The sequence below is a fragment of the Capricornis sumatraensis genome, chromosome 20 (assembly GCF_032405125.1).
Source record: "Capricornis sumatraensis isolate serow.1 chromosome 20, serow.2, whole genome shotgun sequence".
NCBI classification, from domain to species: Eukaryota; Metazoa; Chordata; class Mammalia; order Artiodactyla; family Bovidae; genus Capricornis; species Capricornis sumatraensis.
In genome coordinates, this window is record NC_091088.1 from 53,361,165 (window position 1) to 53,388,906 (window position 27,742).

Consider the following 27,742-nt stretch of genomic DNA (forward strand, 5'->3'; position numbering starts at 1 on the left):
CCTTGCCCTCCCCTCACCCACCATCCACTGAGGGAGACAGACATCACTGAGACACATCTGAGGGCACCCACCAAGAGGGACTCGCTGCCATGGGGTGCCCAGCTCTCCCCTGCTGGGCACAGGCCTGAGTAGTAAAGCTGAGTAGCTGAAGGGTTTTGGAATGTGTGCTATAAAAGCAGCGGTGCTGGGGAGTCGACTGTGGCTGAGGCAGGAGGAGTGGGTATAAAATTACCCTGTGTCTGAGAGAAGGATTTGCTGAACCCAGAAATGAAGGGGGTAAAATCGGAGAGGCACCGCTTCCAAAGAGGGCCCTGTGGTTGGGAGCTTTAATTTGCATGCAGACAATTGATGCTAATTGCAAATCATTCTTATCTACTCATTAAAGCTGCTTCCTGAAGTTTTCTCCTAGGCAACCAGGCTTTAGTGTGGAGCAGCCTTTTCCAAAATGGGGTGCTCAAGGTAATTTGGGTGGTGCGAGGAGGAAAATGTTTTATTTTAAATGGATATTAGGAAAAGTGTTATCAACCCATCCCCTGATTTTACAGATACTGCCTTGGACAGGTTAAGGAAAATTAAATAAATTGATTTAAAAAAATAAATATATTCACAGTCGATGAGAGTGTGGACTCCAGAGTCAGCCCATCTGGGTTTGAGCCTTGCCTCTGCCTTGTCTTGGCTGTGTGGCCTTGGGCAAATGACTGAACCTCTCTGGGCCTCAGTTTCCTCATCTGTACAGTGGGGGCCTAGTCACTGTCCCTAACTAAGGACCTGAGCTATTTCTAACTAATGTCCCAAACTGTCCCTAACCAGCTTGACCCTCTCACTAATAGCCTGAAGCTGTCCCTAACCGAGGCCCTGATTCTATCCCTAAGTAAGACCCTGGGTGTGTGCTCAATTGCTAAGTCGTATCCAACTCTCTGCAACCCCGTGGACTGTAGTTCACCAGGCTCCTCTATCCATGGGATTCTCCAGGCAGGATTCCTGAAGTAGGTAGCCATTTGCTTCTTCAGAGGATCTTCCCAACCCAGGGACTGAACCCACGTCTCCTGCATTGGCAGGCAGATTCTTTACCACTGAGACACCTGGGAAGTCCACCTGAGGCCCTGACTGTCCCTAAACCCCTGCTGCTGCTGCTGCTGCTGCTAAGTCGCTTCAGTCATGTCCGACTCTGTGCAACCCCATAGATGGCAGCCCACAGTCTCCTCCGTCCCTGGGATTCTCCAGGCAAGAATGCTGGAGTGGGTTGCCATTTCCTTCTCCAATGCGTGAAAGTGAAAAGTGAGAGTGAAGTCTCTCAGTCGTGCCCGACTCTTCACGACCCCATGGACTGCAGCCCACCAGGCTCCTCCGTCTGTGGGATTTTCCAGGCAAGAGTATCGGAGTGAGATGCCATTGCCTTCTCCCAGCCCTGAGGCTGTCACAAACTCAAAGCCTGACTGTCCTGACAACCTGAGCATCAGCATCTATTTAGGGACAGAGCCCTTAGTGTTCACAGTCAATGTGGGTGACAGATCCGCCTCCAGTGACAGCCCATAGTGGCCAGGGCCAGGGTGAGGGAAGCCCTCGGGGTGTGGCAGCCCAGAGGAGGGGCCGGACCCACTGTGGGGGGAGCTTCCCTGGAGAAAAGAGGCTGAGCTCCTGGGAAGGAGGAGGGTGGAGTGTTCCGGACAGAGAGGGTGTGTGGTCCCATTCACCCCGCTGGCCCTCCCACCTCTTCCCAGCAGGTCCCTGAGCAGCTGTGCTCAAGGGGCCCACATGTGCCTCTGACTGCCGCGGGCTGCACACTGCCCTTCGCTTGGGGCAGCTCTGTGCTTCTGCTGACATAGGTCCATTCCCTGGGGCGGGGCCAGAACAACACCCTGCTGCCCAGTAGGCTCCCCGCAGGCAGGCACGAGCACTCTGTGGCTGCCCTTGTGTCTCCTTCTGGGGCCTTTTGTAACCCAGCACTTCTTGCTCATTTATGTAGCAGGCGTCAAGTGTATGCACAGCTCTCTGCCTCAAACAGGTTCCCTCGCTCTCCTGGAACAGACAGGGTGCTGGGGGAGACAGCAGGCAAATAATTACAAAAGCAGTGAGTGAATTATGCTAGGGGAGTGCCTGCAGGGCAAACCTCCTGGGATCTGAGGGGATGTGATGCATGGCTGGAGGGCTGTCTGATCTAACGGGATGGGGGCGGGAGTGGGGGGGTGCGGGGGGTGTGGCGGGAAGGGATAATTTCCCTGAGGAGGAGTCATTTCTACCAAGGACCAGAGGGTTAAGGGGGAAGGAGCAGGTAAAGTGGTTTCTGGGGAACTGATGATTTCATCTTGGTGCTGTTACGTGGGTGTTTGCTTTGTAACTGTTTGTTAAATTGTACATATATGTTTTGTATACTTTGCTATATGTGGGCTATTTTACAAATTTTTTAAAAAGAAAATAGAAAGATGATGTATGGAGAAAGTGTCCCTATGAGCAGAAATAGCAAGTGCAAAGGCCCTGGGGTGGGGAGGAGGGTGGGTGCCGGCAGGTCACAGGCCCCTTGGCTCAAGGATGGAAATTGGGAGGGCAGCTGATGGGAAGTTGAGGAGCTTGGCAGGGGCCAGGCCACGCAAGGCCCTGTCAGCCACAGCACAGAGTTTGGACTTAGTCCGAACAACTGTGGGCAGCAAGAAAGTGTTTCAGCAGAAAGGATGATACAGGCAGATGGATGTTTTGAAAGATGGTGCTGGAGGCAGGATTGGAGGAGAAGTGTCAGGGATGGGTCTGAGGCTGAGACATCAATGAGAAGGGAGGAAGGGGGCCTGGACCAGAGGGCAGAGCAGCTGTGGCTGTGTCAGCAGTGGTACTGCCAGGACGTAAGAAGGGAGGCGACAAAGGTCCGGGACAGTGCTGGTGACTGCTCATGTCAGGAGACTACTGCAGACGGGGGTCTTGAGATTCGTGAGAGAATAGAGGAGACTGGGGCCAAGCAGTCCCGAGAGGAATGCTGTGCTGGGTCTTCACTGCAGCACGCAGGCTCTTGGTTATAGCTCGCGGGGTTTCTCTAGTTGCGGTGCACGGACTCTCTAGTTGTGGCACACGGGCTCTAGGGCACATGGACTCAGTAGTTGTGGCACGTGGGCTTAGTTGCCCCATGCCATGTGGGATGTTAGTTCCCAGCCAGGGATCAAACCCATGTCCCCTGCATTGGAAGGCAGATCCTTAACCACTGGACCACCAGGGAAGTCCCCAGGAGTGTTATTCTTATGTTTATTGTTGTTTAGTCTCTGAGTCATGTCTGACTGTTTGCAACCCTGTGGACTGTAGCCCACCAGGCTTCTCTGTCCATGGGATTCTCCAGGCAAGAATATTGGAGTGGGTTGCCATTTCCTTCTTCAGGGGATCTTCCTGACCCAGAGATAGAACCTGTGTTTCCTGCATTGTCAGGCAGATTCTTTACCACTGAACCACAGGGGAAATCCCTGTTCTTACGTTTACTGACCCTAAAGCACCTACTGTGTGCCAGGTACCATTCCAAACACAGTGGACAAAGTCAAGTCCCTCTTTTGTGGAACTGACACTCTCCTGGAGAGAAAGCGAGGCGGACAGACAGCTGAGCAGCCATGTGTTGTTAATATGCCAGGTGGAGATAAGGTCTGGGAAGAAAACCCAGCTAGGCAGAGGTCCGGAAAGGCCTCTTGGAGGAGGTGACATTTCACAGGATGCATGGAAATGATCCAGGCAGGGGAAATAGCAGATGCCGAGTCCCTGAAGGTAAACTCATTTGCAGTGTTCTGGAGATGCTCTGCTGGCCAGACAGGCCGAATGGGAGAATGGCGGGAGGTCTGATTTGCACAGTGGGCAGGGACCCAGCTCAGGCAGGCTTACCAACCATGGTCAGATGCTGGGTTTTGGTTCTGAGAGACATGGGAGCCACAGAACATAATCTGACCTGTGTTTCAAGATCACTGTGGGCTCCTCAGGGGAACGTGGGCTGTCTCAGGGGTAGTAGGGATTGAGTTTGCCAGCACAACTCAAGGACTGACTGACTGCCAGGGAAGGGAAGGGTTCCGCCATGCCCAAACCCCCCACCCACTCCCTCCGCGCACTCCAGCCCTCCCGTGGAAACCACTGCAGCCTGTAGCAGCTTGTGCCCGTGGATGATTCCAGTGACTTCACAGACTCTGCCCCCAGACATTCGTCATGGGAGCCCGGCTTCCAGGCACGGGGCCAGGCGCCAGTGCCTGCTGCGGGCACGGCAGTGGGCTGAGTGATCCCAGGCGGGCAGCCACCTGGCCCCCCGCCCTCTCTCAAGGCAGCACACGCTCCAGAGCCCCCTGGGTTTCCAGAGCAATTTGTCGGCGCTGTTTAGAGGCGATGCGTGGCGATGAGAGGGCTCTTGGCTCCACGTGGAGCTGACACGGCCAGGCATTCCCGGGCGGACAGGCAGGCAGGAAGCCTGCGGCCCTGCTTCCGCAGGCAGGGCCCTTGTTTCCAGGATCCCCTCCTGGAACACTGCCCTGAAAGGTAACATGAGGCCCTCAGGGTCCACTGGGCCCCACCCCGCCCATGTAGGCTGGGAAGCCAGGGTCAAGGGGAGACACCTACTCGGAGAGTCACTGTCAGCTTGGGAAGAGGAACTCAGGCCATCTCCAGAAACTCCAGCGAAGGAAGATACCAAGCAGAAATCATGGGGCGGGGCGAGGGGAGGGCAAAGGCCCTGAGGTGGAAGTGTGTCTGGTGTGTTTCAGGAACAGTGTCCATGCGACCAGAGCAGAATGAGTGCGAGGGGGAGTGGGAGTTGCTGAGGGCAGAGAGGGGTCAGCCAGATGGCATGGGGCTCTGTGGACCGGGGAGGACCTGACCCTGAGCTGAGGAGAGTGGCGATGGCTCTCACCCTCTGGCTGGGTTTGGGGTGAGGGCAGGAGGAGGCCACTGTGGGGATACCTAGGCACTGTGGCTGGAGGTGGGGTGGAGGTGGCTGGTGGCAGTTGGAGTCCCCGTTGATTTTGTGCCATGGAGTTTTTGCCCCATATTGTCACTCCTCCCACTTTCTAAAGACCTGATATTTTTGCTCCGAGGCTGAAGGCAGAATGTTGCCACGTGTAGCTCCTACACTGAGCCTGATAATTCTAGCCATGTGCAGGGACTGATTCGGCTCTCAAGCCCCTGCCGGACACCAGGCAGAAAAGGCCCCACAGAGGCCCCCCTGGGGGTATCTGGTGAGCAGCATATCCCAGGCTCTGGCCTCTGACTGCCTGTGTCCAGGTCACAACTCCACCACTAACCAGCTGCATGGTCTCCACCAGGCTCCTTAGTTTCTCTGAGGCTCAGTTTCCTCATCTGTAAAATGGAGGTGAAGATAGACTCTGTGGTCCAAGGATACACCCACACCATGGGTTTGAAGCAGCCAGCACAGGGCCTGAGACATAGCTGGTCCAAATACATCAGCTGCTGCTAGGTTCGGTTCTCATGTGTTATGTATTTGTCATGACTACCGTTGTCATCAAAAGTACAGGTTGGTGGTTAAACAGAATGTCTCTTGAGCCAGAGTGCCTGGCTTTGTATCCTGGTGCTGTCCTCGACCAGTCGTGTAATTTGGGGCGTTATTTTAAAATCTCTCTGGGCCTCAGTTTCCCCACTTGGAACATAGGGAGAGTGGTACTTCTTGCCTCATGTGTTGCTAGGGCAACCGAATGAAGTGACGCCTCCGAGATGCTTGGAGCAGGGCCTCGCTGTGTGCCCGGGCTCAGCGCCGGCCGCTGCCCTCACTACCACTTGCTCCGTCAGTGCTCTTCCTCCCAAAGCCAAAGGCAGGATTCCCCCGGTGATCTGGTGGTTAAGAGTCCACCTGCCGATGCAGGGGACAAGGGTTCTCTCCCTGGTCTAGAAGGATTCCACGTGCTGTGGGGCAACCAAGCTCAGGCTCCACAGCTACTGAGCCCCCACGCTAGAGCCTGTGAGCCTCGAGCACTGAAACCCGAGCACTCTAGAGCCCGTACTCTACAAGAGAAGCCCCCACAACTAGAGAGTAGCCCACACTCACCGAAATTAGAGAAAACCTATGCACAGCAACAAAGACCTAATGCAACCAAAAAAAAAGGCAGGGGCGCAGCTCCCTTTGTGCCTGTTGCCCGCCCGGGGCCACCCATCAGCCTCCCCAGGGATGAACAGACCAGAGCATGGCACACTCCAAGACAGCTGTGCAGTTTCTTCATTCAGCCTACAGTTTTCCTGTTTTTACTCCAACAAAATCTTAACTGCTCCCCCTGAGATATAGCACAGGTAAATGCCCAGCCTCTCTGGGGAAGGTGGGGTGAGAGTACAGAGCAGAATGCCCCCTCCTCAGCCCTGGGAGAGCCCGGAGCCTGGGCATTTAGCCCCTGGATACACCACATCCCTGTGTATCTGCAGCTCCAAGAGCACATTCCGGTGCCCAGGGCTACCCCGAGCACTTTGTGCAGATATGATCTCGTGAGGCAAGTGTGTCGTTGCCTCGATTCTCAGAGGAGGAAACTGAGGCTCACTGAGGGGAAGGGGCTCCAGCAAAGATTACAGCATGTCAGTCGGGGCTGGGATTGGACGCCAGGTCAAGTAAGCAGCATGGTCTATGTTCTCAGCATGGTTCTCCGGCAGCGCTCATGCCTCGTTTTTCAAGCTGAGGCTCGGGGAGGGCACCTGGCCTTGCAGGTGCTTCAGAGAAAAGGTGTATTCACTCTGTTGATTGGCAGGTGGGGTAAGAACTCCACCCTGTGCTTGGCACCTGGCACAGCTCATGGTCCAAGGGGGAGTGAGAAGGGGCGCCCGTCTGAGCGGGCCAGGTCGAGATGCACAGCATATTCAGAATAGTTCTTTGTGGCCCTGCTGTGTGTGGGGGGCACCCGTTCATGCCTGAGGCTGGTAGAGGTTGAAAGCAGGGATAGTCATGGGAATGCCTTTGGCTCCAAGCAACAAGTCCCAGCTCAATTGGAGGAAGTCTGTTACCTCTGAGAACATGAAGTCCCACACTAGGGAGGGCCCCATGATTGGGGAATTTACTGACTCAAGGACTCAGGTTCTTTCCCTTTCTTTGTTCTGTCTCCATCGGCCTGCACACTGGCTCCCCTCACAGTCTCAAAGTGACTGTCCAGATGGTCACCGTGTCAAGTGGAAGAAGAAGTGACGTTTACTACATGTGGTCTTTGTTAGTTTTCCAGTGAAGAAACCTTCCCCAGAAGTCACCTGCCAGACAGTCCACACACGCACCTGATGCTTCACTGTCCACAAGTAGATCACAGACCTAGCCCTGACCCGTCCCAGACAGGTGGCATCCAGCGTTCGGGATTGTGTCCTGGGCTGGGTGCCAGGTCACCTTCCTTGAGGCTGAGTAAAACCAGCCTTCATTTACAAGGTGACGGGGAATAGGATGATACCCAGTGCCTGCCATAGGCTGAGGGAGCAAGCCCATCCCAAATGGGGCAATGGATGGAGCCAGCTGGCAGACACAGAGAACGGGGTGTTCTTCTTTGCCTCTTGCTTTGATTCTTACTATTTGCTTTGGCCATGCTGGGTCTTTGTTGCAGCACACAGGCGTTCTCCAGTTGTGGCATGGGGCAGGGGCTCTCTCGTTGTGGCATGTGGGCTTCTCGGTGCAGAGCATGGGCTTAGTTGCCCTGTGGCATGTGAGATCTTAGCTCCCCAACCGGGGATCAAACCTGCGTCCCCTGCACTAGGGGGCAGATTCTTAACCACTGGACCCGATCTTCCTTTTTTTTCTTTATCATCTCTTGTTTGTTCTTTGCAGCTCATAAAAGCTGAACATGGCTGATGACAGGGTAGAGAAATATGTACTGTAGAAATATAAAAGTTAGGGTTAAAACCAGTTAGGATATATTCATAGAGTGGACCACCTGCAGCCATTGAAGGGGAGAGGGTTTTGTGTGGACTGACATGGAGACAACTCCAGGGCATGGTGTTAAAGTCAAAGCCAGGTGCAGAGCAAGCTCATGATAGGCTGCCATTTATGTTAAAAACGAAAATTGGGAGGCTACACACACTGGGCTCTCTGTTGAAGAAGAAGAAAGGGGGAAAGTCAAGGTTGCTTCAAAGAAGGAGACTGAGCTGTCAGACAGCACTTTCATTTCTACCCTGTGCTGTGTATGTGGTTTCATCCCCCCCCCCCCCGTCATTACTGCCTCCAGAGATAATCAGTGTGTACTCCTCCAGAGATTTTTCTCCAAATCTGTACCAACCCAGGTCTATCAAACATATTTTGACAGTTACCCAAAACAGGGAAAGCATTTTACATTACACCCCAGTGTGGACATCCTCAGTAAAGTTTCACAAAACCACTTACCCTTGCCTCATATGAGGTACACTAAGGTTTTTTATTCCAGTCTGTTTCTCCCCACCCCCTACCCCAAATAACAGTCAAGATCTAGTAAATTGATTTCATGGCCCACAGTTGGGGAAAAAACTATACATTTCCTTTTCATAAAAAAAAGACACCCCCCCAAAAAAGAGCCCAATAAACATTTGACAACATATGTACATTTTAAAAAGAAAAAGCACGCTTTGCATGATGTCTCGTTTCCACTTCCTGTAGCTCAGGCATCTGTCTTCATCCATAAACAGAAGTTGACCTCATTCTTCACACTAGCTGCAGAGTTTTTGATCCTATGGATATGCTTGGACTGATCTAAGAATTCAGGCCATGCCCAGCTTTTTCCTGTTTACACACAGCATTGCAGTGACCATCCTTGTATGTGCCCGCATGTCCTTGTGCAGGCTTTTCTGTGGCGTGGATTTCTGGGAGATCACATGCTAGACTGACACTACTCACATCTTTCAGTTCAGCTCAGACACTGTCTCCTCCTTGGGGAAGCCCCTGTGACCTCCCCAGATCAAGTCCGATCCTGATGTTACATGCTCCGTGACTCCCTGGACAACCCCTCACCGGTGCACAACCTTGGACCTGTTGACAGATGTTGCTAAATTATAGAAAGTCTATATAAGTCAGTCAGAGCTTGCATTTTAAAATCCATCCTGACAGTCTCCCTTAGGGTTGGGATGTTTCAGTATTCACACTTAATGACGTTACTGATGATAATTAGATTTGCATTCGCCGTTTTGCGCTTTGTTTTCTATGTTAACTATCTTTCTCCTTTGTTCTTCCTTTACTTTTGCCTTTTGTGTTAAATTAGTTTTAGTACACCATTTGGATTCCTCTTAACTTTAATTATAGTATGCATCTTATCAATGTATTTCAGGTTAGTGCTAACTGAATACCAACAAAATATAGAAACTTTCCTCCAATAAAGCCCCATTCCTTTCCCTCTCCTTTGTGCTGTTACTGTCATACATTCTACATCCATATATGTTATAAACCAAACAATATAGTGTTATTATTGCCTTATACAGTCTTACATGTAACTTTAGAAGTTAGAGAAGAAATAAGAAAACCTAAATATTCTATGTTGCTGCTCAGTTGTGTCCAACTCTTTGTGAGCCCATGTCTATAGCCCACCAGGCTCCTCTGTCCATGGGATTTTCCATGCAAGAATACTGGAGTGAGTTGCCATTTCCTTCTCCAAAATACTCTATGAAGTCTTTTATTTTAACCCATTCTTACCGTCTTGGACCCTTCACTTCTCCATGTGAATTCAGGTCATCACCTGCAGTCATTTCCTTTCAGCCCAGGGAATTTTTACTTATTAGGCAGATGTGCTAGCAATGAATTCTCTGAGTCTGTTTATCTGGGGACATCTTATTCTGCCTTCATCTATGAAGGATAGTTTTGCTGGACATAGAAGTCTTGGTTGATGGTTTTTTCTCTCAGCACCTTGAAAATACCACCCCATTCTTGGCAACCCACTCCAGTACCCTTGCCTGGAAAATCTCATGAACACAGGAGCCTAGTAGGCTGCAGTCCATGGGGTCACAAAGAGTGGGGCACGACTGAGCAAATAACACACACTTCCATTGGTTCAAATGACAGGTCAGCAGTTGATTGTATTGATTTCCTCTGTATATGATGAATCTTTTTCTCTTGATGCTTTCAGAGGTTTTATCTTAGTGCTTGACTTTCACTCGTTTTTCTGGATGAAGTCTTTGTGTTTATCGTGCTGGGGATTTGTTGAGTTTCTTAGATGTGTAGATGAGTGTTTTTTTACCCAGTTTGAGAAGCTTTTAGCCATTATTCCTTCAAACCTTTCTTCTGCCCCTCTTTCTCTTCTCCTTCTGGAACCCTCAGTGAGGTTTTGCGGTGGCAGAACTTGCTTGTTCATTGAGCTGGGCAGGGGGATGGGAGGAGCCCCAAGGTAAAACATCAGATTTCCTCTGTTCTTACCCTGAAGTTCAGTTTTTCAAGAAAATAAACAATACTTGGATTGTTGCATGTCCTCGGTCAATTTCCAGAGTGCTAAAATGGTTGTTTTTGTTGATTTTGTGCTTGGTGGAGAGAGAACTTGCCAGTCTTTTCATTCATCCATAGTCAGAAGTCCCACCCTTTAATTTTGCTAAATTGACCTTCAGTAAGTTTTTATTAACTTGCACCCCAAGGACATTAATTTTCCCATTAAAGACCTCTTACTTGAAGTGGAATTAGAATTTTATTTTAAAGTTTTAAAAGCTGATTTGCTTCAGTGGGGTCAGCAGTTGGGTCCCCAAGACTTGGGTCCTAATTAACCACATGAGGTTCATTGTAGCATTAACTCCACAGGAATCCAGCATTTGGAATATCGAGCTGTGGTTTTAGATTAGATCAGCTGGAGTGGTATCTGACGTGTATTAGTGCTCAAAAAATATTTGAGTGAAGATACTATGTGGCAAGGCATAAGTTTAACAAAAATAAGTTACAGAACAATTTATTAGCACACTCAGTTATATGAAAATATAATTCTCACACCCTTCAAAAAAAGGTTCCTGTTTTCCAGTTGTATACACATTTTTCTTTTTGTCTGTTTTTCTTTTTCTTTCTTTCTTCTTTTTTTTTTAAAGCCGTGCTGTGCTGCTTGTGGGAATTTAGTTCCTGGCCAGGGATCAAACCCAGGGCCCCAGCAGTGAAAGTGAGTCCTAACCATGGACCACCAGGGAATTCCCAACATGTGTGTTTTAACCATGGGAAAGGGTTAAGAAAGAAATACGGTGAACTGTAAACCATGGTTACCTCCAGAGATGGGTCGGCAGGACCCCCACCTTCAGCTGTGTAGGTTGTGCTCAGGATACAAAGAATCTCCAGGTGTTTAGGGAATCATCCACCCACAGAGGGTGACTTTTTTAGATACCCATAGAGGTACCAACTGTGCTAGGAGGACATCGCTGGGAGGGGATGGGGGCTGTGAAGGCAGCATTATCTTTTCTCCACGTAGACATCTATGTATTAGAATTTTCGCGACAGTATCTCTCCTGTGTGAATGAACTATTTTTTTTGTTTCCCAAGAGTAGACTTAAACAGACTGACTTTTCGAAACGTAGGACAGAGTTGTTTTACTTTTCTAATTCTTACATTGCAGCGATATGAGCTCCAGGGCCGGCTACCCCGCTCAGGTTCACAAGACAGCCAGCACTGAGACCCCGCGGCCCTCACAGCTGGCCCAGACCAGCGCCTTCCAGCTCTCCACCTCTGTCCCCAAGTCCTTCTTCTCCAAGCAGCCCATGCGCAACAAGCACCCCACGGGGTGGAAGAGGACAGACGAGCCCCCGCCACGGCCACTCCCCTTCACTGACCCAAAGAAGTAAGTGCCTGGGCACCTGGTGAGGCACCCCCAGAGCCAAGCTTGGCATCTCAGGGCATGGGGGAGGGTGACCCCTCGCTCCCTCATATGTCAGTCACCATGCCAGTCTACACACTGGGAATACAGCCACGCACAGGCTGACAGGGTCCCTGCCCTCCAGGGGGCCATGCTGGTTGGGAACACGGACAGCAAATAGGGTGACTAAGAAAACTGTGCAGAGTCGGGTGGTGGCGAGCCTTGTGACACATCTGGACGAAGACCCTTCCAGGCAGAGGGAACAGCAGCTGACAGACCCTGCGGCAGGAGCGGGCTTGGTCTGCGGGGGAAGGCCAGTGTGGCTCGGACCATGTGAGCACATGAGGTCAGAGAGGCAATGAGCACAGGCCGTGGAGGGTTCTGTGGGCCCCAGGTAAGGGCCTGGGCGTCTGCTGTAATTCAGGGGGAACCGCAGAAGGGTCTGGAACAGAAGGGGACAGACCTAAGTTGGGTATTCACAGGGCCCCTGTGGCTGCATGTGGAGCATGGCCTGCAAGGGACCAGGAGACAGGGGGCGCTGGTGTGATGGTCCAGGCAGGACATAAGAGGCCTGGGGTGGGATGGAGGCTGAGGAGGAAGAGGCAGCTCTGGGATAGATTCTCTGAAATGGGAGCTAGCAGGTTCTGCTGGCAGATCGGATGTGATGTGAGAGAAAGAGCGAGGTGAAAGGTGATACCAGGTCTTTCAACCTGGAGGATGGGCAGACTCTTCTTGAGCTGGGATATGGGGACTGAGTGGGGAGTGGGCTCGGGTTGGAACTGTAGCTGCTGCTGCTAAGTCGCTTCAGTCATGTCTGACTCTGTGCAACCCCATAGACGGCAGCCCACCAGGCGCCCCCGTCGTGGGATTCTCCAGGCAAGAACACTGGAGTGCGTTGCCATTTCCTTCTCCAGTGCATGAAAGTGAAAAGTGAAAGGGAAGTTGCTCAGTCATGTCTGACTCTTCGAGACCCCATGGGCTGCAGCCTACCGGGCTCCTCCATCCATGGGATTTTCCAGGCAAGAGTACTGGAGTGGGGTGCCATTGCCTCTCCGTGGAACTGTAGAGTGAACTGTAAACCATGGTTCCCTCCAAGTGGGGAGCTCCAGAGCTCAGGGCTGGACGGGTTACCCTTTTTTATTTTTTAGCTGCACTGGGTCTTGGTTGCTGCACGAGGGCTTTCTGCAGTTGCAGTGGGCAGGGGCTACTCTCATTGTGGTGCACAGGCTTCTCGTTTTGGTGGCCTCTCTTGTTGGAGCACAGCCTCTGTGGCACATGGGCTACAGTAGTTGCAGCTTGCAGGCTCTATAGAGTACAGGCTCAGTAACCCTGAGGCATGTGGGATCTTCCCAGACCAGGGATCAAACCAGTGTCCCCTGCATTGGCAGGCGGATTCTTAGCCACCGGACCACCAGGGAAGCCCACAGATGGATTTCTGTTGTGATGTTTAGTAGACACGGAGGAGGCAGTCGGGTAAGGAGTCTGGAGCTCCAGGGAGAGGTCAGGCTGGAGAGAATGGGACTATTGTCAGCATAAAGGCTGGAGAGGAGGGGGATGTAGGCCTCCACCTGAGATCCCTCGGTGTTCATATGAGGAGGAGGAGCCCAGACGAATGTGGGGTCTGGGAGCCCAGGGTGACGACTGGGAGCAATCAGGGAGCATAGGGTTGAGCCTCCCAGAGGTGACTGGAGGATGCCAGAGAGAAGCCAGGGCAGAACAGGAGGCAGCTGGTTTGGGGCATTTTGCTCTGAAACCAAAAAGAGGAGAGGAGTGGTCAGTTAAAAACCGGTTCTTTGAATATGAAGGTTTTATTTATTTTAATTTGGCTGCACTGCACAGCACATGGGATCTTAGTTCCCCAACCTAGGATCGAACTCGTGCCCCCTGCATTGGAAATGTGGAGTCTTAACCACTGGACCACCAGGGAAGTGCCAGTTTTTGAAGTTAGAGTACAGTGATACTGAAACTTTATCCAGTACTCACCACATGCCAGTTTGGGTGCTGAGCTCTAGTCCATGAATTGATTCACTGAACCCATCTCAACAACCCTTCTATGGGTTGTTGTTCAATCAGTCATTCATTTCCAACTCTGTGACTCCATGGACTGCAGCACATCAGGCTTCACCCTCTTGTGGAATCTGCTCGAACTCATGTCCATTGAGTCGGTCATGCCATCCAACCATCTCATCCTCTGTCACCTCCTCCTCATCCCGCCCTCAGTCTTTCCAAGCATCAGGGTCTTTTCCAGTGAGTTGGCTGTTTGCATCCGGCAGCCAAAGTATCAGAGTTTCAGCCTCAGCGTCAGTCCTTCCAGTGGGTAGTCAGAGTTGATTTCCTTTAGGATTGACTGGTTTGATCTCCTTGCAGTCCACGGGGCCCTCAAGAGTGTTCTCCAGCACAACAGTTGGAAAGCATCGTCACGTTCTTTGGCTCTCAGCCTTCTTTATGGTCCAACTCTCACGTCCATACACGACTACTAGAAAAGTCATTTCTAGTGATTTTTGACTAGACGGACCTTTGTCTGCAAAGTGATGTCTTTGTTATTTAATATGCTGTCTAGGTTTGTCATAGCTTTTCTTCCAAGGAGCCGGCATCTTTTAATTTCATGGCTGCAGCCACCGTCCCCGGTGCTCCATGAAGCAGACCTGTCATTTGCCCAGCTTTACTGAGGAGGCCCAGAGGCTCACAGCTGGGAAGGGGTGGAGCTTGAGTCAGAACCCAGAAAGCCACGGCTCCTCTTCAGGTGGGGGGCCTGCCCTCCTCCGTCCTGTTCTCTGTAACGTCCTCTCTCATGGCCTGGAGGGGGCCATTCAGATGTGTGGTGACACACAGAGCTCATAAGGAGAGAGGTGTCAGGATCCCTGGGGAGGTGGGCGAGCGAGCAAGCCGAGAATCCAGTTCACGCTGCTCGCTGACAGCCGGGGGCCACTCTGCAAACTAGGTTTCGATCCTCCCCTCCCCTGACTAAAACCTCCAGCGGCTTGCCCCGCTCCCAGGACTGATGACAAAGGCGCGCCTTTCCTGAGCGCATATATCGTACCAGCCACTCGCGCACCGTGCGCTTTGCCCAGACTCCCACCTGGACCCCACACGGCGTGCCCGTCACCCCTCTGCCCTCCTCTCCCACGCCCCCCAAGGCTTGCTCTGCTCCACCCACCTGGCCTCTCCCGGCTCCTCAGTCTTGAGTCCCACCGCGTGCAGGCCGACCTCAGGGCCCCTGCAGTGGCTGTCACCAGTTCCCGGAATGCTCTTCCTCCACGTCTTGGGGCCGAGGTGGGGTTCCGGAGCTTGGTCTGGTGCCACCTCCTTATTCGGGTCTCCCCAGCCTTCCGTCCCTGCTGCCGTCACTCCATCCCTGGTCTCCATTCCACGGCCCGTTCCTCCACTGGAAAGCAGGTGACAATCTTGGTCACAAGATAGGTGTCACCTGACACTGTGTGGGCACTCCATCAGTGAGTGGGATGTCTGAGCCTCACATCACACTCCATTCTCACTGTAACCCCATAAAATACGGTAAGGCCCTCATTTTCCAGGTTGCCAGAGGGTCCAGCCCTGCTGGCCCCACTCTGCTCCTCCATGGGAGTGGCTGCCCTGGCCTCCCCAGCACGTGTGCTGTCCCTTCTGCCTGGGTGCCCCCTGCCTCACTGGCTCCGTCCTGCCCACCTGGAGTTTGCTGGGGCTGCCATAACAAAGCACTGCAGATGGGGGCTCAACAGCACAAGTGTCTTTCCTCGGAGCTCTGGAGGCTGGAGGTTGGAGCCAGGGTGGAAGCAGGGTTGGTTCCCTCTGTGGGCGGAGAGGAAGTGTCTGTAGCATGCCTCTCTCCCGGCTTCTGCTTGATTCGCCAGCAATCTGTGGGGTTTCTTGGCATGTAGATACATCTGGGTGTGTGTCTCTGTGTCCACGTCTCCCTTAAATAAAGACACCAGTTGTTAGATTAGGGTCGCTCTTAATTGCCTCATTTTACCTTGATTGGGCTTCCCTGGTGGCTCAGATGGTAGAGAATCTGCCTTCAATGCAGGAGACCTGGGTTTGATCCCTGAGTCAGAAAGATCCCCTAGAGAAGGAAATGGCAACCCACTCCAGTATTCATGCTTGAAGAATCCCATGGACAGAGAGGTTGGCAGGCAACAGTCCATGGAGTAACAAAAAGTCGGACACGACTGAGCGAGTAACACTTTGACTTTACCTTGATTACCTCTGGAAAGACACCATTTCCACATCAGGCCAAATTCTGATATTTGGGACTTAAACATATCATTTGAAGGAGACCCATAACGCCAGCCCTCAGGTCTCTCACAGACCTGCCATCCTCGAAGAAACTTCCAAGCCCCACACCAGGCTCATCCGTCCCATGGACCCCACACTTCTTCCCCTGCTTGGCCTCTATCCAGAGCTCATCACAGTCTTTTGCTAGATACTCAGTTCTTTCCTGTCAACCCATTGGACTAAGGGTACTGGGACAGCAGACCCACCTGAGCCCCATCCAGGACAAGGTATGTCGTAGGCACTCAGAAAATATATCTGGCAGATTTCCCTGGTGGTCCAGTGGTTGGGACTCCATGCTTCCACTGCAGGAGCACAGGTTTGATCTCTACGCCAACCGAGATCCTACACGCCACCGTGGCATGGCTGAAAAAGATAGATACCTGGACAGGTGACAGCCAAAAACAAACAGCAGCCCCCTTTTCCCACCATAAGATCCAAAGAAAGCTTTTTATGTCTCTGTGTGCATTGCGTAAAAATATGTAAACTAAATATATACAATACTGGGGGACACAGAATAGTTTCGTGGTTTCTTATATTTATTCATTTGGTTACAGATACATTTTTAAAATTACGTGCTTTAAGTAATATGTTAACTTAGAATTAATGCTTTTGTCCACGTGCTTTTAAGAAAGCTGCTTTATTCAAACTCTCCCCGAGCATTTTGGAAATGTCTTTGTCATTGTTAGAGACACTTCTGAGTCACCTAACCTAGTTTTCCAGAAAACATTGTCTTTACTTCCAGCTAAAGTATTTGAGGCTAAACATGTTTTTTTTTTAACCTGTGTATAATTCTATTGCTGAAATTTTATCCCAAGGCATGAGAACTCATTTGCATAACTTATTTACCTACTTTTACTGGTACCTCCCCTGCCAAGTGGGCTTCCCCAGTGTGCGGTGGTAAAGAATTTGTCTGCCAGTGCAAGAGACGCAGGTTCAGTCCCTGGGCCAGGTAGATCCCCTGGAGGAGGAAATGGCAACCCCCTCCAGTGTTCTTGCCTGGAGAATCCCCATGGACAGAGGAGCCTGGTGGGCTACAGTCCATGGGATCAAAAAGAGTCAGACACGACTGAGCGACTAAGCGCTCCCGCGTGCACGCGCGCGCGCACACACACACACACACACACTCATAAGCTCTTTACCTTTTTAAACTCATTTAACCTTCACTACGCACAGTGAGTTGTAGGACACACACACACTCACACACACACACACACTCATAAGTTCTTAACCTTTTTTAACTCATTTAACCTTCACTACGAACAGTGAGTTGTAGGACTTTGTATCCCATTTTCCAGGTAAGAAAAATTGAGGTACAGAATGGTTCAGTCATTTGCCCAAATTCACTCTGTTAGTTAAGGTTAGTCATTGCAGGTGTCATGGTTGTACAAAGGTCACCACATATTTCTTTTAACATTTATCTTTACTTATTGGCTACCCCCGGCCTTAATGGCAGCATGCAGAACCTTTGATCTCTACTGTGCATGCAGAGTCTTTAGTTGCCACACGTGGGACCTTAGTTCCCTGACCAAGGATCAAACCCAGGCCTTCTGCATTGGGAACTCAGAGTCTTAGCCACTGGACCACCAGGGAAGTCCCATAGGTCACCCCTAATATGAGTGTGTCCCCAAAGGAGTAATCACCAAATCTGCCTCCTTTCTCATTGATTCTGGTCAGGGACCTCTAACATATCCCCAGAGCGCTATAAATGGCTGCAGCCAGCACAGGGATGCTGTCCTTGAGCCAGGCTGTGTGGATGGAGCTTTACAGACCCCCCAGGTCCTCCCGGTGACCCTATTTCTAGAGGAGGAAGCTGATGCACAGTTAGAAGTGCGTAGCCTGGGTCACCCAACTGGAAGTGGCAGAGCTGGGATTCATACCTAGAAAGAGAACTGGCAGGGCATCTCATCATGGGAAAGACTCAGGCAAGGCTCGCATCCAAGGCCGGACTCGCGCCTTCTAAGGACTACTGACTTCTCGGAGGAAACAGTCGCCTGTTGGGGGCGCATGCTCCATTGCACTAAAAGCGGGGAGTGAGCTGTACCCTGAGGGGACCCAGGGCACTGAGGTGGAAGCCCCCCACCCCCCGCACCCAGCCCCTCTGCTGCAGGCCCCGGTCAACACTGCAGCTCTGCCTCAGGAGAGGGCCGAACAGCCCCATTTTGACTGCTTTGTCGCAGGATGCTGAACTCACTGGCCTGCCTTCCCCCGACCATGAGAGCAACACAGCCTGGGGGTCGGGAAGGACTCCCTCGTTGGCCGCTCACCCCTCCCTCACTCAGCTTGTCTCTCTTTAGACTGGCATGACATCCTCCCCACCTCCCGGCTGTGAGGACCCCAGCACGAAGGTTGAGCTGCACAGGGCTGAGCAGGAGAGAGGATGACCAGGGTGGCCAGGCTGGGCCCCCACGGAGCAGGAGACAGAACCTGCGGCCATCAGCCCCCTTCCTCAGCCGTCCAGGGCACCTCCTCCCCGCCAGGCCGGTCTCAGCCCGACTGAAAGGCTGGCGTGTGGCGGCCCTGCTGGCCCTGGTCCCTGCAGACAGGGCCTGGTGAGGAGGAGGCAGGCGTGCCCTAGGGAATAGCCTGCTTATTGCTTACGGTGGAGCAGTGGTTGTGGCGGGTGATCCCCCAGGTCACAGCTGGGGACCCAGGCTCCAAATGTCCTCATCCATAAGAAGGGCAGTCTTGGGACTTCCCTGGTGGGCCAGTGGTGAGGACTCCCACTTCAGCTGCAGGGGCATGGGTTCAATCCCTGTTGCGGGAACTAAGATCCCATATACTGCATGGCGTTGCCAAAAAGTGGGGGGGGAAATGAGCAGCCTGGGGCCTGAGAGAGAGGGAGTGCTCAGGGGGCGAGCTTTGTTGCAGCTGCTGTTACTGCCACCGCAGCCAGGAGCAGTCCCCCGAGTCAAGCCCAGGACCCGACTCTGCGGTCACTGTGTCAGAAGCTCTCAGGGCATCAGTGCTCTTGCCGGTAAAGCGAGGCGATGGAAGTGATGGCCACGGGGAAGGAACGTAACCCCGTGAGACACCCCAGCTCCAGAGTGGGGGCCCACACCCCCAGAGCCGCTGTCACTGCGTCCCAGGCACACTGAGCACTGTGATCGTTCATCAAGAGCAAATCTCAGGCGGCTCAGGGCATAGGACAGATGTGGCTTCCGAGCATCATCCACTCACCGTGCCTCGGTCCCCAGCCTCTAAAGGGGAGGATGGGGTGCCTCCCTCCCTGAGGCGGCACAAAGAGTCAGCGAGGCCTCGGAAAGGGCCGCTCAGCGTGGGCACTGGCATCTAGCGGTTGACGCCTGGCCTGCAGGTGCCCTCCTTCCTCGAGTTTAGGGGCCCTGGGTTCAGCTCAGCGCAGCCACGGAAGCAGCAGCGTCCCCACCCCGTGGCAGGGTCGACCCCCACCCCCACCCGCCTCTCCCAGCCAGCCTTCCAGGAAAGTCGGCATGCGGCCCAAGGTGCAGACTCGATGAGTGTCCTCGCCAGCAAGGCTGGCAGAACCCCCAGCTCAGGCAGGCCAACCGACAGTGGTGCTAATTAGCTTAATTAACCCAGCCCCAAGGGAGCTGCCTGGGTTGGAGGCCAGAGCGCCCAGTCGTCTGGGATCAGGCCCAGCCAAGTCAGAGCCTTTGGTCGCCTTCCACTCCTGGCCCAGCCATCACAGGAAAAAGAAGTTGCTGTTGTCCTGCTCCTAACTACAGGGCCTTCTTTGTCATTTTTCTGTCTCCCTCTTTATTTTCTAATGTGAGTGGTTTAATTCCCCAGCGTGGCAAATGCAAGTTCAAACAACACGGGCAAATGAGGGACTCTGTCCAAGGCTGTCAGTCAGAACTTTGAGAGAGGGTACCTCCTTCTGGGTGTTTTCTTCATTTGTGTGTTAGATGGTAAAACATGCAGAGAGTAGAAACCAAACTAGTTCAAAAGGGTGTGCCGTGAAAACCAGGCCTGTCTCCCTTCCCTGGCCCCTAGCCATCTAGCTCCCCTCCCCGGAGCAACCATTGTTTCATTTCTTGTCAGTCCTTACAGAAATGTTCTGAGCACACGTGAGTGTGTGTGTTTCCTTCCCGCCTCCCCCTTTTTTTTTTTATCCATGGGGTCACCTCCTGTCTGTGCTTCAGCCTCTTTCACTTGCTCTTTTCTCAGCTTGGCGACAGTTCCATATTAGATAGAACACAGAAGGTGATCTCATTCTTTTTAACAATCAGAGTCGAGTCCATTTTATCCTCAGAGGTCATTAGATTTAAACATTTATAAAGACCAAAGATCTTGAGAAGAAGGAAAAAGATCAGAGGTGCACAAACCCAGTTTTTTTCCTTTTAACCTGGAATTAATGCCATCTTAAATTATTGCTTAGAATTTTCAGTTTAGACAATACATTAGGAAATCCTCCCAGAAGAGAGAGAGTGTGGACAAAAATGAGTTTGACTCTCCGAACTGAATTTCATCATATTTTATTCCTTTTAGACATGTCATAGCTGCCCACTAACAGTCTCAGGCCATGTGGCACTTGCAGTGTATAGACAGATTGGAGCTGAGGGTCGGAAAGGAGGTTCCAGCAGGATTTCTTCCAGGGAGCCAGCCCTCCGCTGGAGAACCAGGAGAGCCCCACTCAAGTCCTAGGGGTTCTGAGAGCTGGGAAGATGGTTTCAGCAAATGAACCCAAACAGAGCAAGGAAGGAATGCTTGTGTTCTCCTGGCTTGACTTTTAAAGTATCTCTGTCCTTTTGTTAATTTATGTTTGTTGGCTTGTGCTAGGTCTTCATTGCTGTGCACTGGCTTTCTCGAGTTGCAGCAAGAGGGGGCTGCTCTCTACTTGCGGTGCAAGGGCTTCTCATTGTGGTGGCTTCTCTTGTTGCAGGCATGGGCTCTAGGGTGCGTGGGCCTCAGTAATTGTGGTCCACAGGCCTAGTTGCTCCGTGGCACGTGGGATCTTCCCAGACCAGGGAGCAAACCCATGTCCACAGCATTGGCAGACAGATTCTTAAACACTGCACCACCAGGGAAGTCCTCTCTACTTTCTCCTGGTTTATGGAAGTCATTGAAGCTTGCTGGGAAAGGAAGGGAGAGCGGAAGGGAAGCTGGAAGGAAGGAAGGAGATGGGTAGGGAGGTTGGCTGATGGGTTGGAAGGAAGGTCAGTTCTGTGTGATACACATTCAACAACTCAGTCGGTGTGCCTGCCGGCCTGTCCCCAACCCTGGACATAAACACAGACTGCAGGTGAGGTGGGAGGAGTGGGACCCCGAAACAGTTACACAGGACAGATGGCTGTGAGACGAAGACCGTGAAGAAGCAGCCCAGGAGAGAGTGATGTCGCTCACCTGGGCTGGGAGGGAGCCCCAGAAGGTGGAGTGTCAGGGAAGGCCTCTCTGAGGACGTGGCATTTGAGTGAAGCTGGCTGGATGAGAAGCTGCCATTTGCGGGGAATGCTGGGGAGGTTACTCTGGGCAGACAGAACAGCAGGTGCAAAGGCCCTGAGGCAGGGACTTCCCTGGCGTGTTTGAGGAACCTTGGGAAGCCTGTATGGGAGGAGATGAGGGCTGAGGCGGGGTAGAACAGATTGTTTTGGACCTGGTGGGCTGTGGCGAGGAATGTTTTTAGAAAGAAAATCCCTCCTACATACCCACCTTAGGAGCTGAGAGTTTGGTAAACTTGAATATACCACGCTAAGCTGTGTGTGGGGCTTTCCTGATGGCTCAGACAGTAAAGATTCCACCTGCAATGCGGGAGTCCTGGGTTCGATCCCTGGGTTGGGAAGATCTCCTGGAGATGGGCACAGCAACCCACTCTAGTATTCTTGCCTGGAGAATCCCGTGGACAGAGGAGCCTGGCAGACTACAGTCTATGGGGTTGCAAAGAGTTGGACACAACTGAGTGACTAACCACAGCACAGCATAAGCTGTGCGCGAGTTTTGTTTCCTAAAAATGCTTTCACAACATACATACTTTATATATATATATATATATTTATTTGGCTGCACCAGGTCTTAGTTACGGCACACAGAATCTTTAGTTGTGGCATGAGAACTCTTAGTTGCCACATGTGGGATCTAGTTCCCTGACCAGGGATCGAACCTGGGCCCCCTGCATTGGGAGTATGGAGTCTTAGCCACTGGACCACCAGGAAAGTCCCCATAACTTGTTTACTCCCGTGATGTATCTGGGCAAACCTCCTCCTGTGTCATGTGGCCCAAGTCCTCTTGTCTTCAGCAGCTAGAGGGGATTGTTCTGGGGCCCTCCCTGCGGGGCCTCACCCTGCCAGTACTGTTTCCTCTTGAGTCAGGACTTCATGAAGCGTCCCCACACACCTGGCCCCGTAAAGGGCACACTCCCAGACGTAGAACTCCTAGGGTGGAGAGAGTGCACAGTTTTACATTTTCAGCAGGTCATTTTACACCCTTCCCAGAGGGGAGCCTCGTGGACAGCACCCCTTGTGCGGGGATTCTGGGAAATGACAAAATCAAAAGGGAAGTGGCAGGGGTGAGGCCCTTTCGAGCTCCCAGGGGAACAGCATGTACCCTGGGGTGTGTGTGTGTCTTTCTTGCTTTTGTCTGTTTCTCTCTTTTGGATAGAAAGCCTTTCGTTTGCCCAGAAAGCATACTTCCCTAATAATGACGGAGCCAGAATTACCCTAGCGCTGGAATTTTCATTTGAAAAGGAATAGACCTAACAAGGAAAAAAAAAAAAAAAAACGTAACCACCCTCTCTTCCTTCCTTTGTTGAAATCCCAAGGCTGGCAGCTGAGAAAATAAGAGAAAAAATAAAAAACATGGACTTCAGTACCCTCAGGAGCCCAAGATATCTTATTTCTTCCTGAGTTCAAAGACTCTTCTCTTTTTCTTTCTTGAGTTACACAATGATGAAGTCTAGGTGTCAGCTCTTTTTTAAACTAGTTTTTATTATTATTTTTGTTACAATACATGATTATAGCAAAATAAATTCAAGCAGTTCAGAAGGGTGTTTGTATCAGATGAAAAGTGAAAGTTTCATTTTTCCATCTTCTAATATGACTCCTACTTCCCAGAAGTAATCATTGTTCATAATTTCTTCCAGGATTTTTTTTTTTATGTATAAAAGCTTTTTTAAAAATACTTATTAATTTATTTGGCTGTGTCTGGTCTTAGCACATGGGATCTTTGTTGGGGCATGCGAGCTTCTCCAGTTGGGGTGCCTGTGTTTCTCTCCAGTTATGGTTCCTGGGTTCAGTTGCCCCACAGCATATGGGAAGCTTAGTTCCCCGACCAGTAATTGAACCCACGTCCCCTGCGTGGGAAGGTGGATATTTAACCATGGGACCACCAGGAAAGTCCCTATAAAAGCATACCATTAAACCCGATGTGATCATGTTCCACACACTGTACGTCTTTCATGCACCATCTCTTTGATAGAAACGTGGCAGCCAGGCACTGTCGTGATGCCCGTGGGCTCTGCAGCCCGGTGGCCTGGACTGGAATCCTAACTCCTCTGCTCCCAGGCTGTGTGACTGTGGACAGTTACTTTAACCTCTCTGTATCTCAGTTTCCCACCTGTAAAGTGGAGATGCCAATTAACAGTGGCTCCCAGGGAGGGCTGCTGTGTGGATTTCACAGGTCAGCTCACATGGAGCCCTCAGACTGGTGGATAGCGCCTGGCTCTGTGCTTCTGTTAGCTGTCATTATTTCTTCCTGGGGGAGTGGGGGTGGCACCACCTCAGATGAGGGATCCAGTGTTGGCTGGAAAAGCAGGACCTGATCCCAAAGGCTGGGCCAGACTCAGGAGGCAAGAGGAGACTGCAGAGGAAGTCCCAGGAGTGGACAGAGAGCCCCCAGGAGCCAGCCTGGGCCAGGGGGCTGGGGTGACAGCCTGTGGTGCCTGCAGAATGCGGAAGGAGCAGCAGGAGAGGACTGTGCAGCTCAGGGTGCCCAGCACCCGCAGAGAAACGGTTAGAAGAGCAGCTCTCATCTTCCCAGCGTCCGCTCGGTGAGGTGCTGGCCAGGCAGTTTGCAGCAAATTCCAAAATGTAGTAAGGTCACTGTGTTTTCCCTGTGTGCAAGCCAAGGATCAGAGAGGTGGTGTGACTTGCCCAGGGTCCCACAGCAGGAACAGGCAGAGTCTAGACTCAGACCCAGACCTGTCTGCCCACCAGGGCTCCTGCTCTTAACCCCAGACTGCCCCAGTGACTTTTAGCTCATAGAGTCTTCTGGAAGGCAGCCCTGGCTCAGCTTTGGGAATGCTGAAGAAGAGTGTGGTGATCAGAGTGACCCTGGCTCACAAATCAGCTTCTGGAACAAGACTGGAAGTTGCTCAGTCATGTCCGACTCTTTGTGACCGCATGGACTATATAGTCCATGGAATTCACCAGGCCACAACACTGGAGTGGGTAGCCGTTCCCCTCTCCAAGGGCTCTTCCCAACCCAGAGGTCAAATGCAGTCTCCCGCATTGCGGGAGGATTCTTTACCAGCCGAGCCACCAGGGAAGCCCAACGAGAATGGGAGGCCCAGTAGAAAAGCGAGATAGCAGTCAGAGGCTGCTGCAAGCCCTTGTGCCTCGTCTTCTAGGTCCTCCCAGCCACCCCGCGATGTTTGAGCCCAGCCACGTGATGGAAAGCAGAGTGAGGGGGATCTGGTGCCAGGCCCTGGAGCGCCCAGGCCAGAGGTCCGCTGTCTGTGGCCCAGCCCTGGCCCAAAGGGACCGGCCCCCCAGGGGAGTCTAACTCTGTGGGACCCCTTCCCTCTTCTGTGGCTGAGTCCCTGGTCCGCACCGTCCGTTTTCCACCTGAACAACTCCAGAGTTTCCTGTCTCCTTGTTACCATGAGGGTGGTGTCGCAGCCCACAGCTCTTCTAAAGCACAAATCAGGACCAGGCACTCACCAGCTCAGACTCTCCAGATGCAATCCTGAGACCCTTCTGTGGCTCATAAGTTCCCGAACACCTGCCCCAGCCCCTCCCAGGCCTCCCCGCCTCCCCCTCACCGTCTTGCCCCCCACGCCTCTGTTAACTCACCAGGCTTGTTCACACGTCTCAGCCCAGCATTCACTGTTCCCCTCTATCTGGCATCCTCTTCTACCAGATTCCTGCCTTCCCTTTCTGCTCAGATGTCATCCCCTTAGAAAAGCCTGCCTTGGGGTTTCCCTGGTGGCCCAGTGGTTGAGACTCCATGCTTCCAGTGTAGGGGCCGCGGGTTTGATCCCTGAGCAGGGAACTAAGATCTCCATGCCATGTGGCACTGCCAAAAGATGACAAGAAAACCCAGCCTGCATCCCCAGTGACCCCTATCCTTTTACCCAGCTTGCTTCTCTTCGGAATCCCTCTCTCCACCTCGCATTATGGGGTCTCCCCCTGCTCATTTATTCACGGTCAGTCTCTCTGACAGGTCTGCCCCACACTCACTGCTGTATTCCCACTGCTGAGCACACACACAGCGCAGAGTGGGTTTCCAGGACACAGCTGGGGGACGGGCAAGTGGAGAGGGTAACCCCGGTCTCGTCTCTGTCCATCTTCACCGGGTGGCGTGGGGAAGCTGCGGTCACTTATCCAGTGGCGGTCGGCTCCCTGGGGTCAGGACGGCTTTGAGAAGCGACTCGAGCCTCCTGAGACCCTTCTGACCGTGACCTTCTCCTTCCAGGCAGGTGGACAGCAGCACGAAAAACGTCTTCGGGCAGCCGCGGTTGAGGGCCTCCCTCCGAGACCTCCGCTCCCCACGGAAGAACTACAAGTCCACCATCGAAGATGACCTAAAGAAACTCATCATCATGGACAACCTGGCGCCCGAGCAGGAGAGAGACACCGGCGTACGTAGAGGCTGCCCCTGCCAAGCACACACTCTTGCTCGCATGCGTGCAATCAGGCAGAGGGGGGCGGGGCCAGGCCGGGGCAGCTCCCTGCACTCACTCCTGCCTCTTCCTGCCCGCCGCACCCACCGGCCTGTTGGGGTGTGTGTGTGCCCCTGCAACCAGGAGTCAGGACGTCACGTTGGTCAGGGATAGGATCACAGCGTGAGCCAGCCTGGCAGGCTTGCGGGGGCTTTATCCCCACTGGACCGCTCTCACATCCTCCCCGAGTGCAGGGTGGAAGCAGCACCTGCCTGCCCAGACCACAGGACCAGGAGTGGAGGGACTGCTCAGGGGGCACTTGGGCTCCCGTGACCCAGAGGTTGAGGGAGGCCAAGACAGCAGGCGTTCTCTGTCCCTCTCGTCTCTGCCTCCCCTGGTGGGCCAGGCGCTTGGGCAGGTGCACTCTTGTTGGGACCTGGGTGGCCCCAGTCTCTGCAGGGTTTCCTCCCACCGGCTCTGGGGGGAGCCAGCACTCTGTCCCAGGTGGTTCCCACCAACACCTGGGTCTCCTGCTCTAGCTGAAGTTGCCCCACTTTCCCTACCTCCCCTGGAGCTGGAGAGTGGAGGTGGGCTGCAAAGAGGGGAGGAGGAATCCTCAGGGAGAAGTTGGGTACTTTGGGCAGAAATGGATGCTGGGTGGGTGAGGACCGCACATGGTGGGGAAGAAGCATCCAAGGGCAGTGACTGTGGGCCTGGCCGTGACCACACCCCTGTCCTGGCAGCAGTCGCCACAGAAGAGCCTGCAGCGGACGCTGTCAGATGAGAGCCTGTGCAGTGGGCGTCGGGAGCCCAGCTTCGCCAACCCTGCCGGCCTGGAGCCGGGCCTGCCCAGCGACGTGCTCTTCACCAGCACCTGCGCCTTCCCCTCCAGCACGCTGCCCGCCCGCCGCCAACACCAGCACCCCCACCCGCCTGGCGGCCCTGGCCCCATCCCCACCACCGCCGGCAACAGCTTCCCTGAGAAGAAATGTGAGCCCGGGAGCCTGGAGGCTGGTTGAGGGTGGAGGTAGCAGGAGGGCATAAGCGTGTGGATCACCTCGAGGTCAAAGGACATGGGTCATCAGTGTCAAAGTCAGATGAGGGTGGGAACCGAAGTACACGGGAGCATCCGGGGACTGCAGTGGTTGAGCACATTGGGTGTCACCCTCAGAGCAAGGGATTGTTGGCCAAGCATCAGTCACCTAGGAATGGGGGGCCCCCAAAGATCGAGGTCATCTGAGACAAAAGCGAGGGCGTTAGTCTCTCTAGGCGTCTCTGACTGGAAGCTCGTTACGAGGGCCCTGAGGACCAGGGTTTCCATCGCATATGCCCCTTCCCCAGGTCCCTGTTCCAGCACCAAGCAAATTACCTCATGAGTTTTTTTAATATTTCTGTTTACTTATGTATTTATTTGGCTGTTCCGGGTCTTAGTTGCAGCACGCAGGATCTTTAGTTATAGCCTGTAAACTCTCAGTTGTGGCGTTTGGGCTCTAGTTCCCTGACTAGGGATCAAACCCGAGCCCCCTGCATTGGGAGCACAGAGTCTTAACCACTGGACCCCCATGGAGGTTCCTGTCTTCACATACGTGACTTCCTCCAGGCCTGCCAGCTCTCAACGGGAGGAGATACAGTGGTGTGACCACCATCAGCAAATATTTACTGAAGGGAATGCTGTGCATGGTTGCGCGCTGGCTGGGGTCAGCTGTGCCTTCAGTCCACACTGTAATCCTCTATCCACAGCCTCAGAGGCTCTGAGACTGGAAGGCAGGGCAGACTTCCAGGCCAGGTCCCACAGCAGTGCCCGACCTAAACGGATGTAAGGCTGTTCGTGGCCCTTCTTGACCCTACTTGGCGTGAAGCATCTGCTGCTTAGTTGAGGAACACGGGTGTGCTGGATGGGGGCCGCTGCCGACCTTTTCGGGTGTGTGTGTACAGTATGCCGTCACTTTGTCAGATAGCCACAAACCTTGACTTCCAAGATCTGCCTGTCCCA

At 52.8% G+C, this 27,742-nt stretch overlaps 1 protein-coding gene across 1 annotated transcript in view; it reads left to right on the forward strand.

Moving 5' to 3' along the window:
* Window positions 1-27,742, forward strand: part of SIPA1L3 (signal induced proliferation associated 1 like 3) — a 106,062-nt gene that overhangs the window by 64,453 nt on the left and 13,867 nt on the right. The window contains exons 14-16 of the mRNA XM_068991757.1: window positions 11,451-11,672; window positions 25,563-25,728; window positions 26,493-26,739. Of these exons, the coding sequence (XP_068847858.1) occupies window positions 11,451-11,672; window positions 25,563-25,728; window positions 26,493-26,739 (635 nt within the window). The remainder of the gene's footprint in view (window positions 1-11,450; window positions 11,673-25,562; window positions 25,729-26,492; window positions 26,740-27,742) is intronic.